This window comes from Ctenopharyngodon idella, chromosome 2, assembly GCF_019924925.1.
Source record: "Ctenopharyngodon idella isolate HZGC_01 chromosome 2, HZGC01, whole genome shotgun sequence".
In the NCBI taxonomy this organism is placed as follows: domain Eukaryota; kingdom Metazoa; phylum Chordata; class Actinopteri; order Cypriniformes; family Xenocyprididae; genus Ctenopharyngodon; species Ctenopharyngodon idella.
The window spans coordinates 30,554,986-30,573,367 of NC_067221.1; the positions used below are offsets into that span (position 1 = coordinate 30,554,986).

The window sequence follows — 18,382 nt, forward strand, 5'->3', positions numbered from 1 at the left end:
TAATAGTGCTGCCACCAGTTACAAGCTGTAGATTTTGTTTTCAAATTAATATAACTTTGATATAGATCAAAGTTAAATCTATATGGATTTGAAACCGAAATTAATATGTATCTGATGTATGTGGGGAAATTATATTTGAGTTTGAAATAAAAACACAAAAGTAAAGATGTAACAGCATACTCTGATCTTCCCTGCCACTTGGTCAGTAATACTCTAGTACTTAATTAGCCTATTACTTACAGTACTGAAATTTTTTTTTTTTTTTTTTTGTACACAGTGGCAGTTTTTCTCTCTCTCTCTCTCTCTGTTTATATATGGTATTTCGATGGTTGCGTTTCACGTTTGTGTAAGGATGCAAAAGAAATCCCTAGTCCTTATTTTGAACTTAATACACTGGCTATAATAGTGAGCGCTCATTCGTCTATGTGATCGATAGATGGCAGTAAAACACTTCTGCTACAGCTGTATCATATCTGCCTGAAATGGCGAATCTATAGTTCAGTCCATTAACTTATCTTTTACTTTTTATTCTTAAAAAACAACATACATGAACTAAAAGCATTTGCAACGATCATAGACTGTTAAAATAACAGCGATCACAATCAATCACTTTGATATTTAAATATGCAGAAAGAATACATGACTGAATTGATATGTGATAAATCTTGTGATGTGTTCAACTGACTATAGTGTCAGTTAACTGATGACTGCAGCTGTTTAATAAGTCAGAAACATAAACATGCATGAACATGAATTACTGTGACGCACCAATAAAAACAAACGCCGCAGCGCATCACGGGTAATGGAGTTGTATGTTGAAGATACGCACATCCAATTACTTGCAGAGTTTACTAATATTTATCTTCCCAAAAATAAAGGGTGACAGCGACGTTGTGTCCAACGTGAATATTAAGTTGAATAATAATAAAATATACATGTTTTAACGAGTTCAAAATAGTGAAGATCCAAAATAGCAGCTTCGGGGGCGTTAACTGTTTCTATTCTCGCGAGATTTCGTTGAAGCGTCCAGTCTCCACGTTCTTTTTATTTATTAATGAACAAAAGCAGTAACCCTGTGAGAACGAATGAGAAACACACACATACAAACCATACCAGCTTCTGAATACAACCAGTGCCAGACTACTAAGCTCCCTTCGGTCTGAGTTTCAAATCACATCTCTAGAGCGTCAGCCTGAGGACGTGAACTCTCGCGATGGTTTGCTAGTCCTGCGCGCTTTCAGTGACGTCTCTTTCCTCTTTTTTCCTCCCATTTATTTTTCCTCTCATTTATTTATTTATTTATTTATTTTTAATCATCCATAGAACAGCACAGATATACGACATACCGATAGAAATTACAGGATATGATTTTTAAAAAAACAACGTTCCCGCAGGGCGACGTGAACTCTCGCGTGTTTCTCGCGTGCATCTCGCGAGATGTGCGTCGTTCGCACTCAGACTCCATGATCTGATCCCGAGCGGCGCGATCATCCCTGCGTGTCCCGCGCGCGTTAATGAGCGTCGTGCGGCGCTCATATCTCCGCTCAAATGGACTAAGAATGATCTTGTGAGGATGGAGAGCGTTAAACTGAAGAAGAGCAGTGCTCTGAGTGTGGCCTTGAGATCCACAGCAGATGAAGAAGATGATGAAGGCCAGAGAGCATCGAATCACCGACAGACTAAGTCAGACGAGCCCCGGACCAGAAGCCAGAGCCCAGCTGAGCTCAACATGCTCAACAAAGCCTGCAAGAGCAGCTCCAGTCTGCTGCTGAGGAAAAGGAGGGTGAAGAGGCACATGTCCGGTATCAGTTCATCTCATAGCCGAAGTCTGGACCGACAGACGTTGCTGAGACACCGAGCCAGTCCTCAGCTGCAGCTGTCAGACCGCCAGTGGGTCCGCCAGGACCTGCGCCGAGGCTCAATCCACGTGCACGACCGGCTGCTGGCGTGGTCACACCCGGCACGGCCTGTGCTGTGCACCGTGGACAGCACTGCAGCCGAGATAGCGCAGCGCCTGCAGCAGGCCAGCGGCAAGACGTGCTCGGTCCTGAGGCTGAACGCTAAGAGCTACCTGTCCACCGATGTGAATGGGAATTGCGATGGAGAATACCCACTTAGGCACCTTCACACGGGGACTGAGAGCCTCGCAGACCAGCCAGGTGACAGGTTACGGCTCCTGCTCCTGGAGAAGGACCATCCGTATCACCAGCAGGAATATGACATCTTCACGCACTCAGAGGCCAACGTGGACCGCACGTCCCCTCAGGATGAGGACTCCATGAAAAGGTTTGCAGGCTCCGATGTGGAGACCAGCAGTGCTTGTGACGACCTGAGCTCCGGGGCCCGGTTCAGCCAGCATCGGGACTCGCTCAGCGATGACATGATCTTGGGCACGGATGCCTCGGCATTCGACAGCAGCGCCGCCGAGGGCCTGGACACATACGGGAGCTCTTCAGACGAGCTGGAGCTGGACTGTCCTACGGAGCCCATTCTACCGGAGCCCGTAACAGTGGAGGCCGAGTCGGCTCTTGTCGTCGGCGCTGACCCGCCAGCTCTAGGGCACAGTCCAGATTCAGTAGGCACACCGTCCGATTTGGACTCCAGCCCGGCCCTGTATGTTCAGCTGCACGGTGAGGCCGCCCGGCGTCTGGGCCCCGATGAGAGGCCCCTACAGATCCAGAATGATTTTCTCTTTAAACTGGGATTTAAGGACCCGTGGCGGGTCCAGGAGGAGGGGATGAACACTGAGCTGGGATCACTCCTGCGCTTCTACGCAGGTAAATAACGGATGCATTTGCTAGTATCTACTTCATGTATGCGGCCTGTGTGAGAGTCGTGAGGCAGATGTTTACATCATTCTCCATACATGAAGACTGCTGAGTTTGCTGTCAGCTGATGATGTGTGTTCAAGGAAATGACACACCTGAATTTAGAGTAAAAACACTGACTGTGGCTCATGTACACAAACTGCTGCATGTTGACGTAGGCGAGATCGATTCACCATCTGTGTATGTGAAGTCACAGTCTACTGCTGGTTATGTGACAAATCCCTTTCAAACTTCCTAGAAAATTGAATTGCTCAAAGCAGTAGCTTTCATTTAGTTCTCAGTTGTTTTATTTAGTGTCAAGGTTTGTCTCTTGAAGTTTCTCCTGAAATTACTTTGTATTACAAGCACTTCTCATATTCATTGCCTCTTTAAGATGAATCGCTTGTTGTATTCCTCAAGTGTTTTAGTGCATAGTGAGATTTGCAGACTTGGGCAGCTTGGCACAAATCTGAGCACAGCTGAGATTCTGACACTGACAGTCCAGAGGAGACACGTGAGGTATTTATCTCAGGAGAAAAAGTTTACATTTTTAAAGAGATCATGATTTGTGATTAAAATGGCTTTGATTACTCCTACTACTTTATAAATTGCACAAGCCTATTTTAGAGAAACTGAATACACGTGCATGCAGAAGATTTCACTTGAGAGATCGCTGAGTTCACGTGACGTCAGGGTCAAGCAGTTGTTATATGACACGTGCATGTCAAAAATAGTGCTTACAACCCTTTAATTATTTACTTGCTTTAGAAACGGATTTTCTGAATGTTACAAATGAATAACTGGTCACACTTTATATTAGGTGTCTTTAACTACTAAGTATGCACTGACAAAAAATGTTATGTACATATTGTGTTGTTGATGTATGGTTAGGTTTAGTGGTGCAAGGGAAGGGACAACATGTAATTATAGATGTGATTACAGAAATGTATTACAGCTGTAATTACATGCAGGTATTTTTTATATATAAGTACAATAAAACTTTATGTACACTGCACAATGCATTGTATCAAATGATTAGTTTAATTGTTACTACATAGTAGTTAAAGGCCCTTAATATAATTTTGCACTGAATAACCTTGCAAATTTTACTTTACTGAAGTGATTACAAACTTTAAAAACACACATGCAGTAAGGTTTGCATGAGACATCAGTTCATGTGATGTCACAGCTATATGATGATCACATGCCAAACATGACCCTGCAATAGCTGTTTTTAAAACTTTAGCAGCAGTAAGAACAAGCATAAATTCACAATGATCCTCCATGTTTATGTTCCCATGGACCTCTCACCTTCTCTCTCTCTCTCTCTCTCTCTCTCTCTCTCTCTCTCTTTCGTCGTTGGTAATAAACATGGCAGCGTTCTCTGCTCCCACGGATGCACATGACATGGCCACAAAACCATTGTGAGCTGCTCTTGTCGCTTGGACGGCGCTCTTGTTCCGGTCTGTTCATTATCATTCAAATGAAAGGCTGAATGCTGTGTTGGTGCATTGGAGGGTGAAGAGAGAGAGGGGCGGCTCATGGGTTCTGGGTATTTAGATGCTGTTCACCAGGCCTGTTCTTGGCTCGTGCTCCCTTTACCGTCTCACGCCAACGTCCATTGGCCCGTCGGCCAACAGTGGGCTGCAGGAAGCGCTTTCATTCACGCCGCTGAGAAAAACAGGGCTGTGAGGAATACGGATGGGGGAAGGAAAGGGCTGTGGGATTTGTTGGGCAGAGCAGGAATGGATCTTAGCAACTGTTGGAGCTGTTGTCTTAGGGTTAAGAGCTGATTTAATATGAGCTGCAGACAGATTTGGACTTTTACAGTGTTGACTAGATCCTCCTCTAAGGCTTACACATACTTTTAACCGTCACTGTATTGTATTTGATACACAAATTTCTGTGGCCTCTAAATGATCAAAACGTTGATGAAAAACCTGTTGCACACAATCTGCTACATGCTTTCTGTTGTCTGATTGATAATCCATACTTTTTAATAAAAATAAAAGGCATTTTAGTATATTTGTAAAAATGAAATGTCCACCTTCAGGTTGTGGTTCACGTGTCTTTTTGCTGTGAAATCTTTACTGATTTGAAACTTTTGTATTGGTCTGGTATCTTGGCAGATGTTGGCTTTATTAAAGCTGCTGACCTCATGTGATGAGGATTAATGGCCGGTCACCTGGTAAGACCTATCAATAATCACTCTGCAGTCAATATAACGTACAGTGTTTCTGCAGTATCTTCCAGTGTTATTATCATTCCTGGCATTGCTACAGAGGCATCCGGAAGCATGTTCCCTCCCCCATCTGCGGGCATGTGAAGTATGTACTCAGACTCTTAGGGAATGTTAGGCATGTACGGCTCACTGTGGCTGGAGGAGACGCATTCAGTCTGAAGTGTGTATTACTATATGGACATCATGGAGCTGTAAAGTGCCCCAGTCTAAGTAACTTTTTATCCTGCAGATTTGTCAAAATAACATGTATGTCATCTGACATGTTGCATGATCATGAATGATATGATAAATGGCTTATGGCTACAGGTTTTCTGGTCATGGTTCTTGAGCTTGAAGTTTGTCATGCTCTTGTTTGAAATAAGAAATATATTTGATCATAAGGTGCTGTTTTATTAAGCCCAAGAACAGGAAACATTTGTAGCTATTTAATTGAGTTGAATGTTCTCAAAGCCATTTCATGGTTTATTTGTGATCTGACTGATAAAAAAGGAGCGCCGTCAGGATTTTTGTCAACCTGTAAAACAACTTTGTTAGATATAATATCTAAACATCTCATTGCTGCTGCTGAGCTATCAAGCCTAAAAGAATATGAACACAAGGCAAAAAGGCTTGAAATATCAATGTGTTTTGCCTCCTAATTAAGTTGTGTGTTGCTCATGCTCTGCTGCAAGAACAAACTGTTACTCTTTTGTTGTAAGAAGGCCGTGAAACACACTTTTCACCTTTTAAATATAGAATCTAGTCAAGTTGATTATATTATATTATATTCAACTTGACTGGATTACATATATATAAAAGTAATACATTACTTATATACCTAATACTGTGGTATCTAGTTCGGCTCTTAGTTTAGAGCCGAACATTCATAGGTGTTCCAGTTAAATAATTTATTAAAGGTGCAATATTTATTTTTTCGTCCGCTAGAGGTCGCCTATTCAAAACAAAGCGCAGCTTGATGACGCGAAGTTTGAGGACGCGAGGAATCTTGGGACATGTGGTCTTCACCTCACAGCCGGTGGAAAAGAATCGGGATAGGACTTGGGCAGAAATCATGTTCATGGATGCGATTATTAACATTACTGTAGTATGAAGCAGAGCAGGGCAGAGTGTTGTGGGAGCTGACCGAGGCCGCTGGAGCGATTGTTAATGAGAGACGAACGCAACACGCCTCGCAAGCAGTGGAACTTTTATCATGACGCAGGCGCCGCTTCCGCTTTTTCCAGTTATGAGTATGAGGTAACGCAGCTCTGTTTATCATATTAGATACATTTGAGTGTGTTGAAAATTATGTTATAACGTTATTTGCTCGGCGGCTGCTGTGAGACATTTGTTACACGGTGCAGTAAGCTAGATCAATATTAGAATATCATATTAAATGCTGGATGGGCTGTTTTGATAAATGGCATGCAATTAATTTTAAAACGCATTGTATGATGAAGAAAATTCTTTATTACTGTTACTAAAAATAAAGCTGCATCTGCATACTTCACAAAATAGTGTTTTTCTCTGAGGCTTGGTAAAAACATGGTACTCGCAAAAAATCAAGAAAATTAGATTTAAACCATAAGACGTGTTGAGCTAGCTATATAACAGTGATTAGTTTTCTGTCTTTAAATGCATCAAAACAGGTGTTCCCTTGTCTAATAAAACATAATATATTACAGCGTCTTTGGCGTTTCAGGTGTAGTGCTATCATCACCTCCATGTATGTAATCCTGAGTTGTGTTATTACTATAATAGCTTGAACCCCAACCCCCATTCCAAACACCCACACAGCACCCACAATCTGATGTATCACTTTTATTTAGTTTTTTCTTTTTTATTCAAAATATTCACAGAATTGTTGGCTGTCATCAACTACCTGAAATTTCCGATTCTCAAATACATGAAAGTGAATGTGTATTTCACACAGCACCCCCAACCTAAAACATCCCCCCACACCCATGATAGTATGTTTGTGCTCTTGTTCTCAGTGTTTCAGCTTTAGTGATGTCATATGAGAATATATGCTGTGATAAACGGTGATATCTAAACTAGGGCTGCACGATATATCGTTTTAGCATCGATATTGAAGTTGATCCATGATCCATACGGACGACGCACAGAATTTGACAAATAGGCTAATCAATTTTCTTGTCCCTAAAAATCAACATAATGCATAGGAAACTGTAATATAGACTGCAGCAGTGCTAAACCGCTCACTGCATCATATAATTAACAACACAAACTATCAGCGTATGAATGAAACTCACTAAGACTGCCTACAGTTTCTTTTCCAGGCATCATTTTATTATATCCATCCATATATGTGGTTAACAGTCAAATCACATAAAACAGTGAAATTGATCTGGAACTCTCTCCTGTCTTGCCTGAACCCGAGACGATGGCTTGAGCTCTACTGACAGTCTTCACTCCTATTGGTTGTCGCCCACTAAATGTGCTGCTCATTTGCATAAAGTAAATGAGTTCTCCGTTTTCCAGCTTGTTATCTGATTTAATGAAATCCACCAGTTTTGTGATAGGTTGTTATTTGGTGTGGGGCCATGGTTAGAGCCGACCATGGCCCCCCTGTGGTGCCGAGCCTGGTTTACTAATGTTTTGCGAAGTTGCAAACCAAATGTGGCGCAAAAGCTTCATGTGTATACTGTTTACATGTGCGTCGGTGGCACTTTTTCATACAAATACTCAGTATAGTTTGGTCTCTAACTGAAGCAAATATACTTGTTGTGTTCTGCTAGTTGAGACCTTTTCATCGATGACACAAGTCTATCTGTTATGTACTATGATTTTACATATTTTACACATTTTTGTGAAAAGGATTTTTTTTTTTCATGCTGTGAAAATTGTAAAGCACTTCTAATATGTTAGCAAATTTAAAAGCACTTGTTAAGTGATGGTCATATTCCCTATATTCACTGTAAAAACAAGCTTCTAAGCTTTAAAACGATACCTGTTTTGTGTTGGTTAAGCAAGTGGTTAAGTAACATGACTTACTACGGCCCCTGCTTTATATTTAAGAGGTTATGGTTAACGATTGATTGTCAATTTAAATAACGATTGATTATGGGAATTTATGTAAATTGACATCCCTATCTATCTGTCTTAAAACTAAAACTTAAAACTGCAGTATTTCAATCTTAAAACATTTAAACTTCAAGATTCCAAAACTTCTTCCAAGTTTCTGCCAGGCTTTTTCAAGCCATCATCAGCATTTGTCTTGACAAACTTTTTTTTATCTAGTTCTTGATTGTTTTCTGCAGTATTTTTTGGCATATGTTTAATTAGTATCTCTCTGTCGCTGTCTCTTCAGCAACACACACTCACTCTGTCTGTTACGCAACTGTGTTAGTCTCCGGTCTTCCTGACAAACAGCTCGATTCACTCAGGCACGTATGAGTGAGTGTGTGTGTGTCACACACTGTGTCATTCTGCCCTTTAACACTCTCACACATCTCACACACAGAAACTACTGCTGCAGTGTTTCATTACAGCAGAGGTCTTCAACCCTGCTCCTGGGGACCCACTGTCCTGCAGAGTTTAGTTCCAACCCTAATCAAACACACCTGAAGTATCTAAACCTGCTCTTCAGGATTGCTTGAAAACACACAGGCAGGTATTTTAAAGCAGGTTGGAAATAAAGTTTGCAGGATAGTGGGTCCCCAGGAGCAGGGTTGAAGACCTCTGCATTACAGGACAGTACAGACATTTACAGTGGATCTCATAAAAAGGTTGTAGATTGTTCTGAGCTTCAGCTGCATGATCCATTTTTTTTAATACTGTTGTATAGCATTAATGTGACTGTGGGCTACAAGTGATTTCCCTCACTCACTACAACTGTAATTAAAACACACACCTTACACCTTATATTTACTTTCCCAAAGACAAAAAACATTTATACAAAGTAAAAAGATTTTTTTATTATACTTAATATGTTTTCTTTTTAAACAACATCACAAGCCAAATTGTTACTTAATGGAGGTGTATATTTATTTAACCATAAACTAAAAAATCTAAATTAGATGTAATATTTTTACTTACAAGGTTTTACTTGAGATAAAACTAAAAACATTTTTTATTCAATATTTAATTTAGTTTACTTGCTATGACAACTTTGAAAAACCTTAATGTTCCTCTCTAGAGTATTTTTTGTAGCTAAATATGGTCAGTGAATGGTAAATTGAATTATGGTCAGTGAATGGCTTTTCTGAAGTAAATACCATTCGTGACATATTATACAAACTATTTTTTGATGTCTTTCCGCGACTGAAACACGATTATATGAGAGATAATACAAGTTGTAATGTATCTTTCTTCGCTGACCCTGTTACAAACTACAAATGACTTACAGTGACTTTACACATGAAACTGAGATAAAAGTATTTGAACTTCAAAGACAACTGTTGCGTTCCAGTTTGCATACTATCCATCCTAAATAGTAGCCTAATCAAAATTAGAATTAGTGTTTCCCAAAATGTAGTATGTTAAAATTAGTACTTTTTCCGGCTAGAATCTGAAGTGCAGATCCATGCTCACTCTAATGGCTAATATTGCCCACAACCTATTTCGCACTGGATGAGGATTCAATTTTCTGTTTTCCTAAAGCCGCCGGGTGGCAGTGGCACGGGTGCAAGGGCCCTTTCAACAGTAATGAAAGGGCCCTTGCACCCGTGCCACTGCCACCCGGCGGCTTTAGGAAAACAGAGCATAGGCAATATGCATTTAAGTATATAAATATAGGAGGACAACGTCAGTCATTTGTATTTGCCACACTTCCTGCTACTAGCTGGTGGCAATATGACTATAACTAAATTTTGGCATGTAGATGTCTTCAGGCCAGGGCACTTGTCAAACGTGAAGTTTGAGGCAGATTGGACATTGTATGCCCGAGTTACAACAACTTCCTGTTTCATGATGATAATAGCATGCTAAATGTTGCTAGCATGTTTTAGAATGTTTGTAGCATGTTTAGCACTCAATTGCATATTTTAGTATATGTTGCTAGTAGTGCATCACAGTGTTAAACACATCACTTTCTGTTGCCAGTGGGTGACGCTATTACTATAACTGAATATTGTCATGTAGATGTGTTTAGGGCAGGACTGTTCTCAAATATGTGAAGTTTGGGGCAGATTGGACATTGTATGCCTGAGTTACAACAACTTCCTGTTTCATGGTGTTAATCGCATACATTAGCACTTATCCAAGTGTTGCATGATTTAACGTGTTTCTAGCATGTTTGGTACTTCGTGGCAAATTAAATGTGTTTCATGGAGTGAATTACAGTGTAAAGCATGCCATTTCCTGTTGCCAACAGGTGGCACTGTGACTAACTGAATATTTGCATGTAGATGTCTTCAGGCCAGGACTCTTATCACACATGTGAAGTTTGGGGCAGGTTGGACATTGTATGCCTGACTTACAGAACCTTCCTGTTTCATGGCGAAACATCAGACTTTGTCAGGCCGCCATGGACACGCACTTCAACGAAAACTCAAGATCTTTGCAATTTAATGTCACTAAGGCCTTAAGATTAGACTGACCAAATATGATGTTGTTCTGGTTAAATCTCAATGAGGAGTTAATCACAGTGTAAAACATGACTGTTCCTGTTGCCCACAGGTGGCGCTATGACTGTAACTGAATACTGGCATGTAGATGTCTTCAGGCCAGGACTCTTATCACATATGTGAAGTTTGGGGCAGGTTGGACAATGTATGCCCAAATTACAACAACTTCCTGTTTAATTGCGAAACATCAAATTTTGTCAGGCCACCACAGGCATGCCCTGTGTAAATTTTCACCACTTTTGACATGTCAAAGTTTCATTAGTTTTTGAGCATATTTAGGCCCTCAAAAATCTGATTCATTTCGGAGAAGAAGAAGAATTGACTGAGCAATTACAATAGGGTCCATCGGTGCTCTGGCCCTAACTACAAACACACAAAAAAAAATGTTTAAAAAAAAACTACAAACCCACTTTACTGCTTGTAGTTACCACTTGTAGTACACTTGAACCCAATAGTGTATGAAAGATGGGTTCAAGTGTACTACAAGTGGTAACAAAATACATTTTTTTTTAATACAGAGATAGAATGTTAAAAGCACATTTTAGTTCATATTCATGATGTCTCAAAATAGCACAGTTGAGTACACTTAAGATTATCTTAAAGCTGCAGTCCGTAACTTTTTTTTGGTTAAAAATGATCCAAAATCAATTTTTGAGCAAGTACATGCCGCCATTCGTCTTTGCGTCATTACATCACGTCTGTTTACATAAAGGACGAGTCCCAGCTAGTAGGCTAAATTGCAGATGGTGGATCATTTATAGCCTTTTCTCACAGCAGCTGGAATAATTAAACGTATCATTTTAATGGCGGATTGTATGGTATGACAAATTATTGTTAGAGATTAGACTGTACAGAAATTGAAATCTACAGGTAACGCTAATACACACTAAATACACGTAGTTAAGCAATGCTAAAGTTGTTATCATTAACAATTTGAGAACAAAGTATTACAATAATAATCATTTGCATGGTTTGCTGTGATATGAGCTCAGCTATCATTAGATTTAATCACCATTGTTTAATCACCAAGTGGCAGATTTGTTACTTATTTGTTCAGATGACATTTTCCGGTGAAAATTCTTATTTTGGTCACTACAGTCTGTGATTCTGTAGTACAGTATCCACACCGGTGTGGTGACTGACAACCATACATTGTCCTCAAAACATATTCATCTGCGCTGTGCCGATGCACAACCCACGTAAAGATGATAATTCCGCAAATAACTGCAATTGCAGGTTTCAAAAAGAGATGGCGACAAAGAGGCAAAACTTACAGAATGCAGCTTTAAGAAGTACTAAAGAAAATTTTTTTGTATATTAAGTACAAAATTAGTGCACAAATAGAGCACTTTAAGTATATTATGGAAGTGTACTTTTTTTCACCTGGGTTATTGGCTATAACATTAAAATAATGATCAGCAATCATATTGGTTAAGAAATGTGGTATTTTCTCTTTTGCTTACATTTTTCTTATGTACTACAAATTTTTAGATTCTGTAAGGTATCCCTTCTTAATTTTTTCTCTATGTTTTATGAATGAATAAGTTCTGAACTATATATTTCATATAGATGCGAGTGTGATCAGCGGCGTGTGCAGTGCGCAGTGGGCTGGTGATGTGGTTGGTAAAGCACTGCAGTAGAGGCTCAGATGGTGTTTGTGTATAACTGCTGTATTGAGCATCTGGATCCAGATGATATTTCAGGAGATTCAGCAGCATCTTTGTGCTGAGCTGTCTGTCTCTCCTCTCTGTGAGAAACTTTAGAGGACACAACAAATCCTCCAGCCTCTCTGTGTGTCTGTGGGGATCTGAATGCCCCGTGTGTCATCAATATATGTACTGTAATTGCGACTATCCTCATACAGCCATCAAACATTTACGTATTTACAGCTAAAGAAATGTAAAATATTTACAAATCTTTTAAATCATAAAGATATTTCCATAATTGCCCTTTTACCATTTTATAGATGAATTGTAAATCCCTTAACCCTACCCCCAAACCCAAACATTTTATAGAGAATACTAAAAGAATAAATATAATGGACAGAAATGTGTAGGTAAATGACACTTTTTGTAACAATATAGCATTAAAAAGATATTTTTGAGCCATTAATCCCACTCCTACCTCTAAACCTACCCATATCAATTTCTTAAAAATATGTACAGTTATAAAGAAAAAACATAATAGATAGAAAAGGGTAGCACTTTATTTTGCAGTCCTGTTCCCTATGCCATGTACATACTATGTACTTATTATAGTAATTACAATGCCTGGTAATAACTAGGTACTAACCCTGAACCTACCCTTAACCTTAACCCATGTAGTTACCTTATATCACCCAGTACTTGCTTAGGTAAGTACATGTAAATTCATATGTAAATACTGTAAAATAAAGTGCAGACAAGTGTAATCACAATAATTTATTTATTGCAAAAATGTCAAAATCCATACCAAAAGAAGTCAAAATGATGATGTGTTGCAGTCGCAGTCCTCTCTTTGGAGGTATATAACAGTTTTGTATGAGGTACAGAGCTGAATTTATTAATCGCTGAAAATCTTATCCTGATTCACTCCATGAAGGCGTACATATTTCATCCAAATGCACATCAATCGAAGCACGGCATGTTGCAATCTCAGGTACATGACGTAAAATTAGAGCAGCGTTCTGTCTGTACCGCCTTGACTTGTTTGCTCACTGTTTTGCTATTATTCTTGCGCTTCGACTCGTTCACTAAACTGAACAGCCAATCAGTGGGACAGCCCAACGCTGAATCTACATGCTGAATCGGCCCAAAAAACACGACGGCGTCCACGACGGCATCCACTCGTGTACGGCGTCCACACATACATGAGTATTTTGAGTTTTTCCCCAATTTTAAAAAAAAAAACATGAAAATGCAAAAACACGCTATGAAGCGCTGTCAAGAGCATGCCAAACCAACAGGTGGCAATATAAACCTAACCGTAAAGCCATGTTGGTTAATCAGAAGCCTGGAAAAAAGGTTATTACCAGTTCTGGTTTCGACGTCACAAGCCAAAATCTCCGGTTTCACCATCTACACGACAACACTACAACCGGAGTTTATGAAAAACTTCACCCTGGCAGGAGTTTTCAAAAAAGTTCAGTTTCAGTGATCGGATACTGCGTTTGCATGTGGACAAATGGCCAAACCGCATAGAAAAAGCTGCGGTTTTGAAAATACCCATGTTTGTGTGGAAAGCCAAGGGCCTTATATTCAGGGTCTAGACTTTTAAGGCCGGAGCACACCAAGCCGACGCCGACGAACTAGTGGCGACGAAAGCAGACTGCGGGGTTGGCTCACGTCGGCAGTGTCTGTGTCCAAAGTTGCCCTGACACACCAAACCGACGCTCGACACCCGACGGCCAAGCAGCACATCATTCTGCGCCTGTGCAAGATGAAATGCATTTCCGTACCAGCAGGTGGCAGTAGCTGAACGGCCAATCAGAATGATCAGATGGCCCGACAGACCGACGAGCTCCGACGCTGATTCAACATTTCGAATCGGCCAAAAAAAAGCCAACGAGGACCAACTTCAGCCGACGGTGCAGAACACACTGAGAAAACTTAGTCTGCCGACGAACAAAAACTGCCCGACGGCCGACCGTCGGCTTGGTGTGTTCCGGCCTTTACATATCTATAATACACCTGCAACAATAGGTGGCGCCAAATACACGTAAAACGAGTGTGCCAAGAAATACGGTGTATCAGAGTGTAATGTTAGAAGATCGCGAGTGCAAAAAGACAGTCTTAAAAACTCTAACAGTCAAAGAAAAGCTTACTGTCTAAGAGCCGCGGATTGTCATGTTTGTGTGCCTCATTGACGGGGCCAAACTTCCCCGGTACGTGATATTAAAAATGTAAGACGGTACTCAGATTGCAAAACTACAATAATATTTCACTTCTGCTGTTATTGAAATTTTGGTAGGCTACATGGATTTCACTGAGATGGATAGCCTAATTGTTACATAATTCAGGTGGGCTACAAGTTATTTTTATGGTATGCTAAAAGTATTAATTTTAAAATGTGATCGTTGGTACATTTTACCAGTGTTTACCATTCTTTCAATACAAAAATTAAAGATAAAAGCATTTTCTTTATAAAAATGTATGCATAAAACATCAACAAATTTCATAATTTCATTTAATAATAGTCAGTCAATCCAGTCATAGGTCTTATTTTTGCTACCGCTGTTCACGTAAGCACCACGAAGAATGCGTGTGATGCTGATGCAGGAGCCGGCCAATGCTGAGCCGGCGTTCTGACGTAGAACCTGGAAGCTCTGCAAAGTGTCTTCAACGTAAACTACGTATGAGAATGACAGGGCAGAGAAGAAATTGTTGAAAAAAGTATATTAGTATATAGTAAAAAGTATATAGTAACTATATTTGTTTTGTTTTTGTGCACAAAAAATATTCTCATCTCTTCTGTTTCGTTGAAATGATGCTTCCTCTGATAATACAATACTTAAATATCAAAATATATCCCCAAAAAATTAAAAATATGGAAGCATCAACTACATATTATGCTTTGAAAAATGATGAAAATCATCAGATTGTGTAATGCAGCTGCGGTGGTGTGCCGAACCTCTCCAGAACATGTCACTCATAGTCACAAGCCTTTTAAACTCCTAAAAGAAATTATTCAGGAGTTTTTAGCCCCAATATGTCACATAGGCAGTTTCACCAGTGCATTAGGCCACACGAGCAGAACGTGGACAAATATAGCCTGGACACACACCCTCTTCTGCTTTGAGCCGGATACTCAGAGGACTGGATCAAAACAGGATGAGGTGTGTAAAAACAGCCCATTTCAAACATAGGACAGACTGCTGACCCATGAACGCAGGGTCTATGTCCTTGGAGTTATCCATAAGGCTGGGAGACAAGTTAGTGGGGCGTCCCATTTACTACAGCATGGAATGATTCACTTTAGGTCAGCAATGTGGAAAATTCATATGAATTCTGTAATGTGGGACTCAGTTCATTGACTTGGTAAATTAGTTATTTGCTAATCAGATGTGATGGTTTGAATTTAACGGGAAATGTGCTCAAGTAATATGAGGAACTAAGGTACTTTTAAAAGTACTGTTTACATTGTAGCCAATTATAGACATGTTAGTTGAATGTACGAATGCAATGGCCATTCAGAGGCGTTTAAGTTAGTCATAATCTGCTCAATATAGTGAGTAGTGAGTACTGAGCTGCAAATTCTACCCCATTATAATAAACACTGTACAATGCAATTTAAAAATGTAGAAAACATTGTACATACACACTGTACTCTTTTGTCAGAAATAATGAAAAATATCTTTCATTCAACAGTTTTAATTTTTAACTTTTTAAAATACATCAAGTAATAAAACTAGTTTGTTTGTTGGCTTCCGTGGCTACAAAATGTGTTTTCCGCAAACTGGCAACCCGGGGTGTCAAAATACTATTGGGTAAATTGGCAGTGGGCGGGATCACACAGATCAAAACAAAAGCATTCTGACACGGAACGCACAATTCAAAGTGGAATAACTGTCTGTAACATTGTTTTGGGAGAAACAAGTATGTGAACTTAGCATGTTTCCCAAATCTCTGCAAACACATTGTATTTTTGTCATTTAGTACAGTCAAAAAATGACATACAGCACCGTTAATTAATAAACACTGAGCAAGCTATTGTTGCACATAAAATATCAATGTTCAGAATAGTGCAAATAATACCAAAAAAACCTTTAGAATCTCATATGAGAGTTCAGCATCACACACCAGAGATTGGTTAAAAGAGAGAGATTAAAAAGAGCCAATTTCTCTCCAAAATGGTGCCAGTTTTAGCATTTTGTGATAAAGACATGAGAATCACTGATATTATCAAACAGTTTACCTCACCGAATGCACTGAAATAGGCTTAGATAGTGAGTTAACTACAATGTAATTCCATTCCACTGAATATGTTACAATTTAAACATAAAAAAAAACATTGTTCTAAAAGGGGGCATCATCCCCTACCTTTTACACAGCTAAATTTACTTAAATGGTTATGCTTGATATTATAATTTGTAAGGAAAAATTTGCATTAAATATGGAAGTTTTTCTGGGAAAACTTTTTGAAAAAAAAAAAAAGAAAAAAAGAGAAAACACACAAATACACGTCTCGTTGTGGGGCCGCGGCGGTCTCAGCGAATAAGCTGCTCTAACGGCAGCATCCAACACTGAATGAAACAAAAATGTTGAGCTTGAAATGATGAAGGTGATCTATACAGGTGGAGCTGGGGAAGGTGGAGGGTTTCTGAAAGTGTGCTGCAAAGGCTGACCAAGTATTTGAGGGTTGAGCAGCGAGCGCATGGGCTACTGATACAGCAGGAACCAATCATCTGTGCTCTACAGAGTATGATGTGATTTCAAGTAGATTGAGTTAAGGACCTAACAGCCATTTAGAGTTTCACAACAGAACTTTGTATTAACGTGAGTATTTGTTATTCCTTACTTCACACCCCTGAATATAACAGGAGTTTTCACTCAGTCAGTGAGCTTGTGCTGAAGTGATATCAGCTTTGCTGATCCATGCATTAAAAGGATAGTTCACCCGTGACAACACTAGTTTGGGGTGTATATGTCAGTCAGAGAAGAGCTCTTAAGCAGGAAGGGCTGTGGTTTCCTCTCGCCCAGGGAAAAAGCACAACACGCCTAAATCATGCTTAAGATCCATGTGAGGTCTCTCTGTCTGTCTGTCTGTCTATGGCAGGGATAGGCAACGTCGGTCCTGAAGTGCCACTGCCCTGCAAAGTTTAAGCTCCAACCCTGAAAAAAAATCACCTGCCTGTAGCCTTACCCTGCGTCTCAGTCAGCTCCCTAGCTTCCTAGGTTGTGAATCAGTATATTGTGTAAATGAATGTGGCTGACTCCCTGATCAGTTCCCTGACTACTGAACTAGGGAGCTGATTGAGATGCACACTTAGTAATCCTGAAGACATTGATTAGCTTGTTCAGGTGTGTTTGATTAGGGTTGGAGCTAATCTCTGCAGGACATCGGTACTCTGGACTGACATTGCCTATGCCTGGTCTATAGCATCAAGATTTGTAAGCATCTTTTTTTTTCATTCACTGTAACAGGTCACCACATAACACAAGAGAAAACACTGTAACTAAGGCGTTCGAGTGAGACAAGTAATTGATCAAGTAGCTGATCTTTTTTTAACAACAATAAAAACCTTCACGAATACAGTGGTTTAATACTGCGGTGAATCAGTATGTTCACCAACATGAAGCTGTGTGTGTAACATGAAGCAATGTCTGTATTTCCCTACTCTGAAAAAGTTAATGTTCTTATGCAGATCTGAGGTGTTGTTATTTATGAATAAGAATGGGTGTCATGTTAAACCTTTGCTGATGGTCTTGCTGTAAAGTGGGCTGCAGCGCTCCATGCGGCGTACCGTGGGGTCCTGACCCACATACTACTGCTGCTTTTGGGTCAGATCTTGCTTGCTCTGCCTAAAAGAGGTGAAAGCAGAAATGTTGCTGCATAGTTAGTCAAGAACATGCAGAACATATTGTACATATGTTTCTCTATGGCTGATGTAAACTCAGTCCAGATGGAACACTCCTGAAAAACTGAAAGTATCTTTACATGTGAATGCAGTTCCCAACCTGAACTACTCTATTCCACTCTTTTCTAACACTTACTGCTTAATTGTTATATTTACTAGTGTTGACTGCTGGATTCTACTCTTTGCTGGTACTGACTAATTCTTCACTAGT

At 39.9% G+C, this 18,382-nt stretch overlaps 1 protein-coding gene across 1 annotated transcript in view; it reads left to right on the forward strand.

Annotated features, from left to right (window-relative positions):
- Positions 1-1,428: 1,428 nt before the first annotated feature.
- phlpp1 (PH domain and leucine rich repeat protein phosphatase 1) overlaps positions 1,429-18,382 on the forward strand; it is a 43,109-nt gene continuing 26,155 nt past the window's right edge. The window contains exon 1 of the mRNA XM_051876229.1: positions 1,429-2,777. Within this exon, the coding sequence (XP_051732189.1) occupies positions 1,574-2,777 (1,204 nt within the window). The 5' untranslated portion in view covers positions 1,429-1,573. The remainder of the gene's footprint in view (positions 2,778-18,382) is intronic.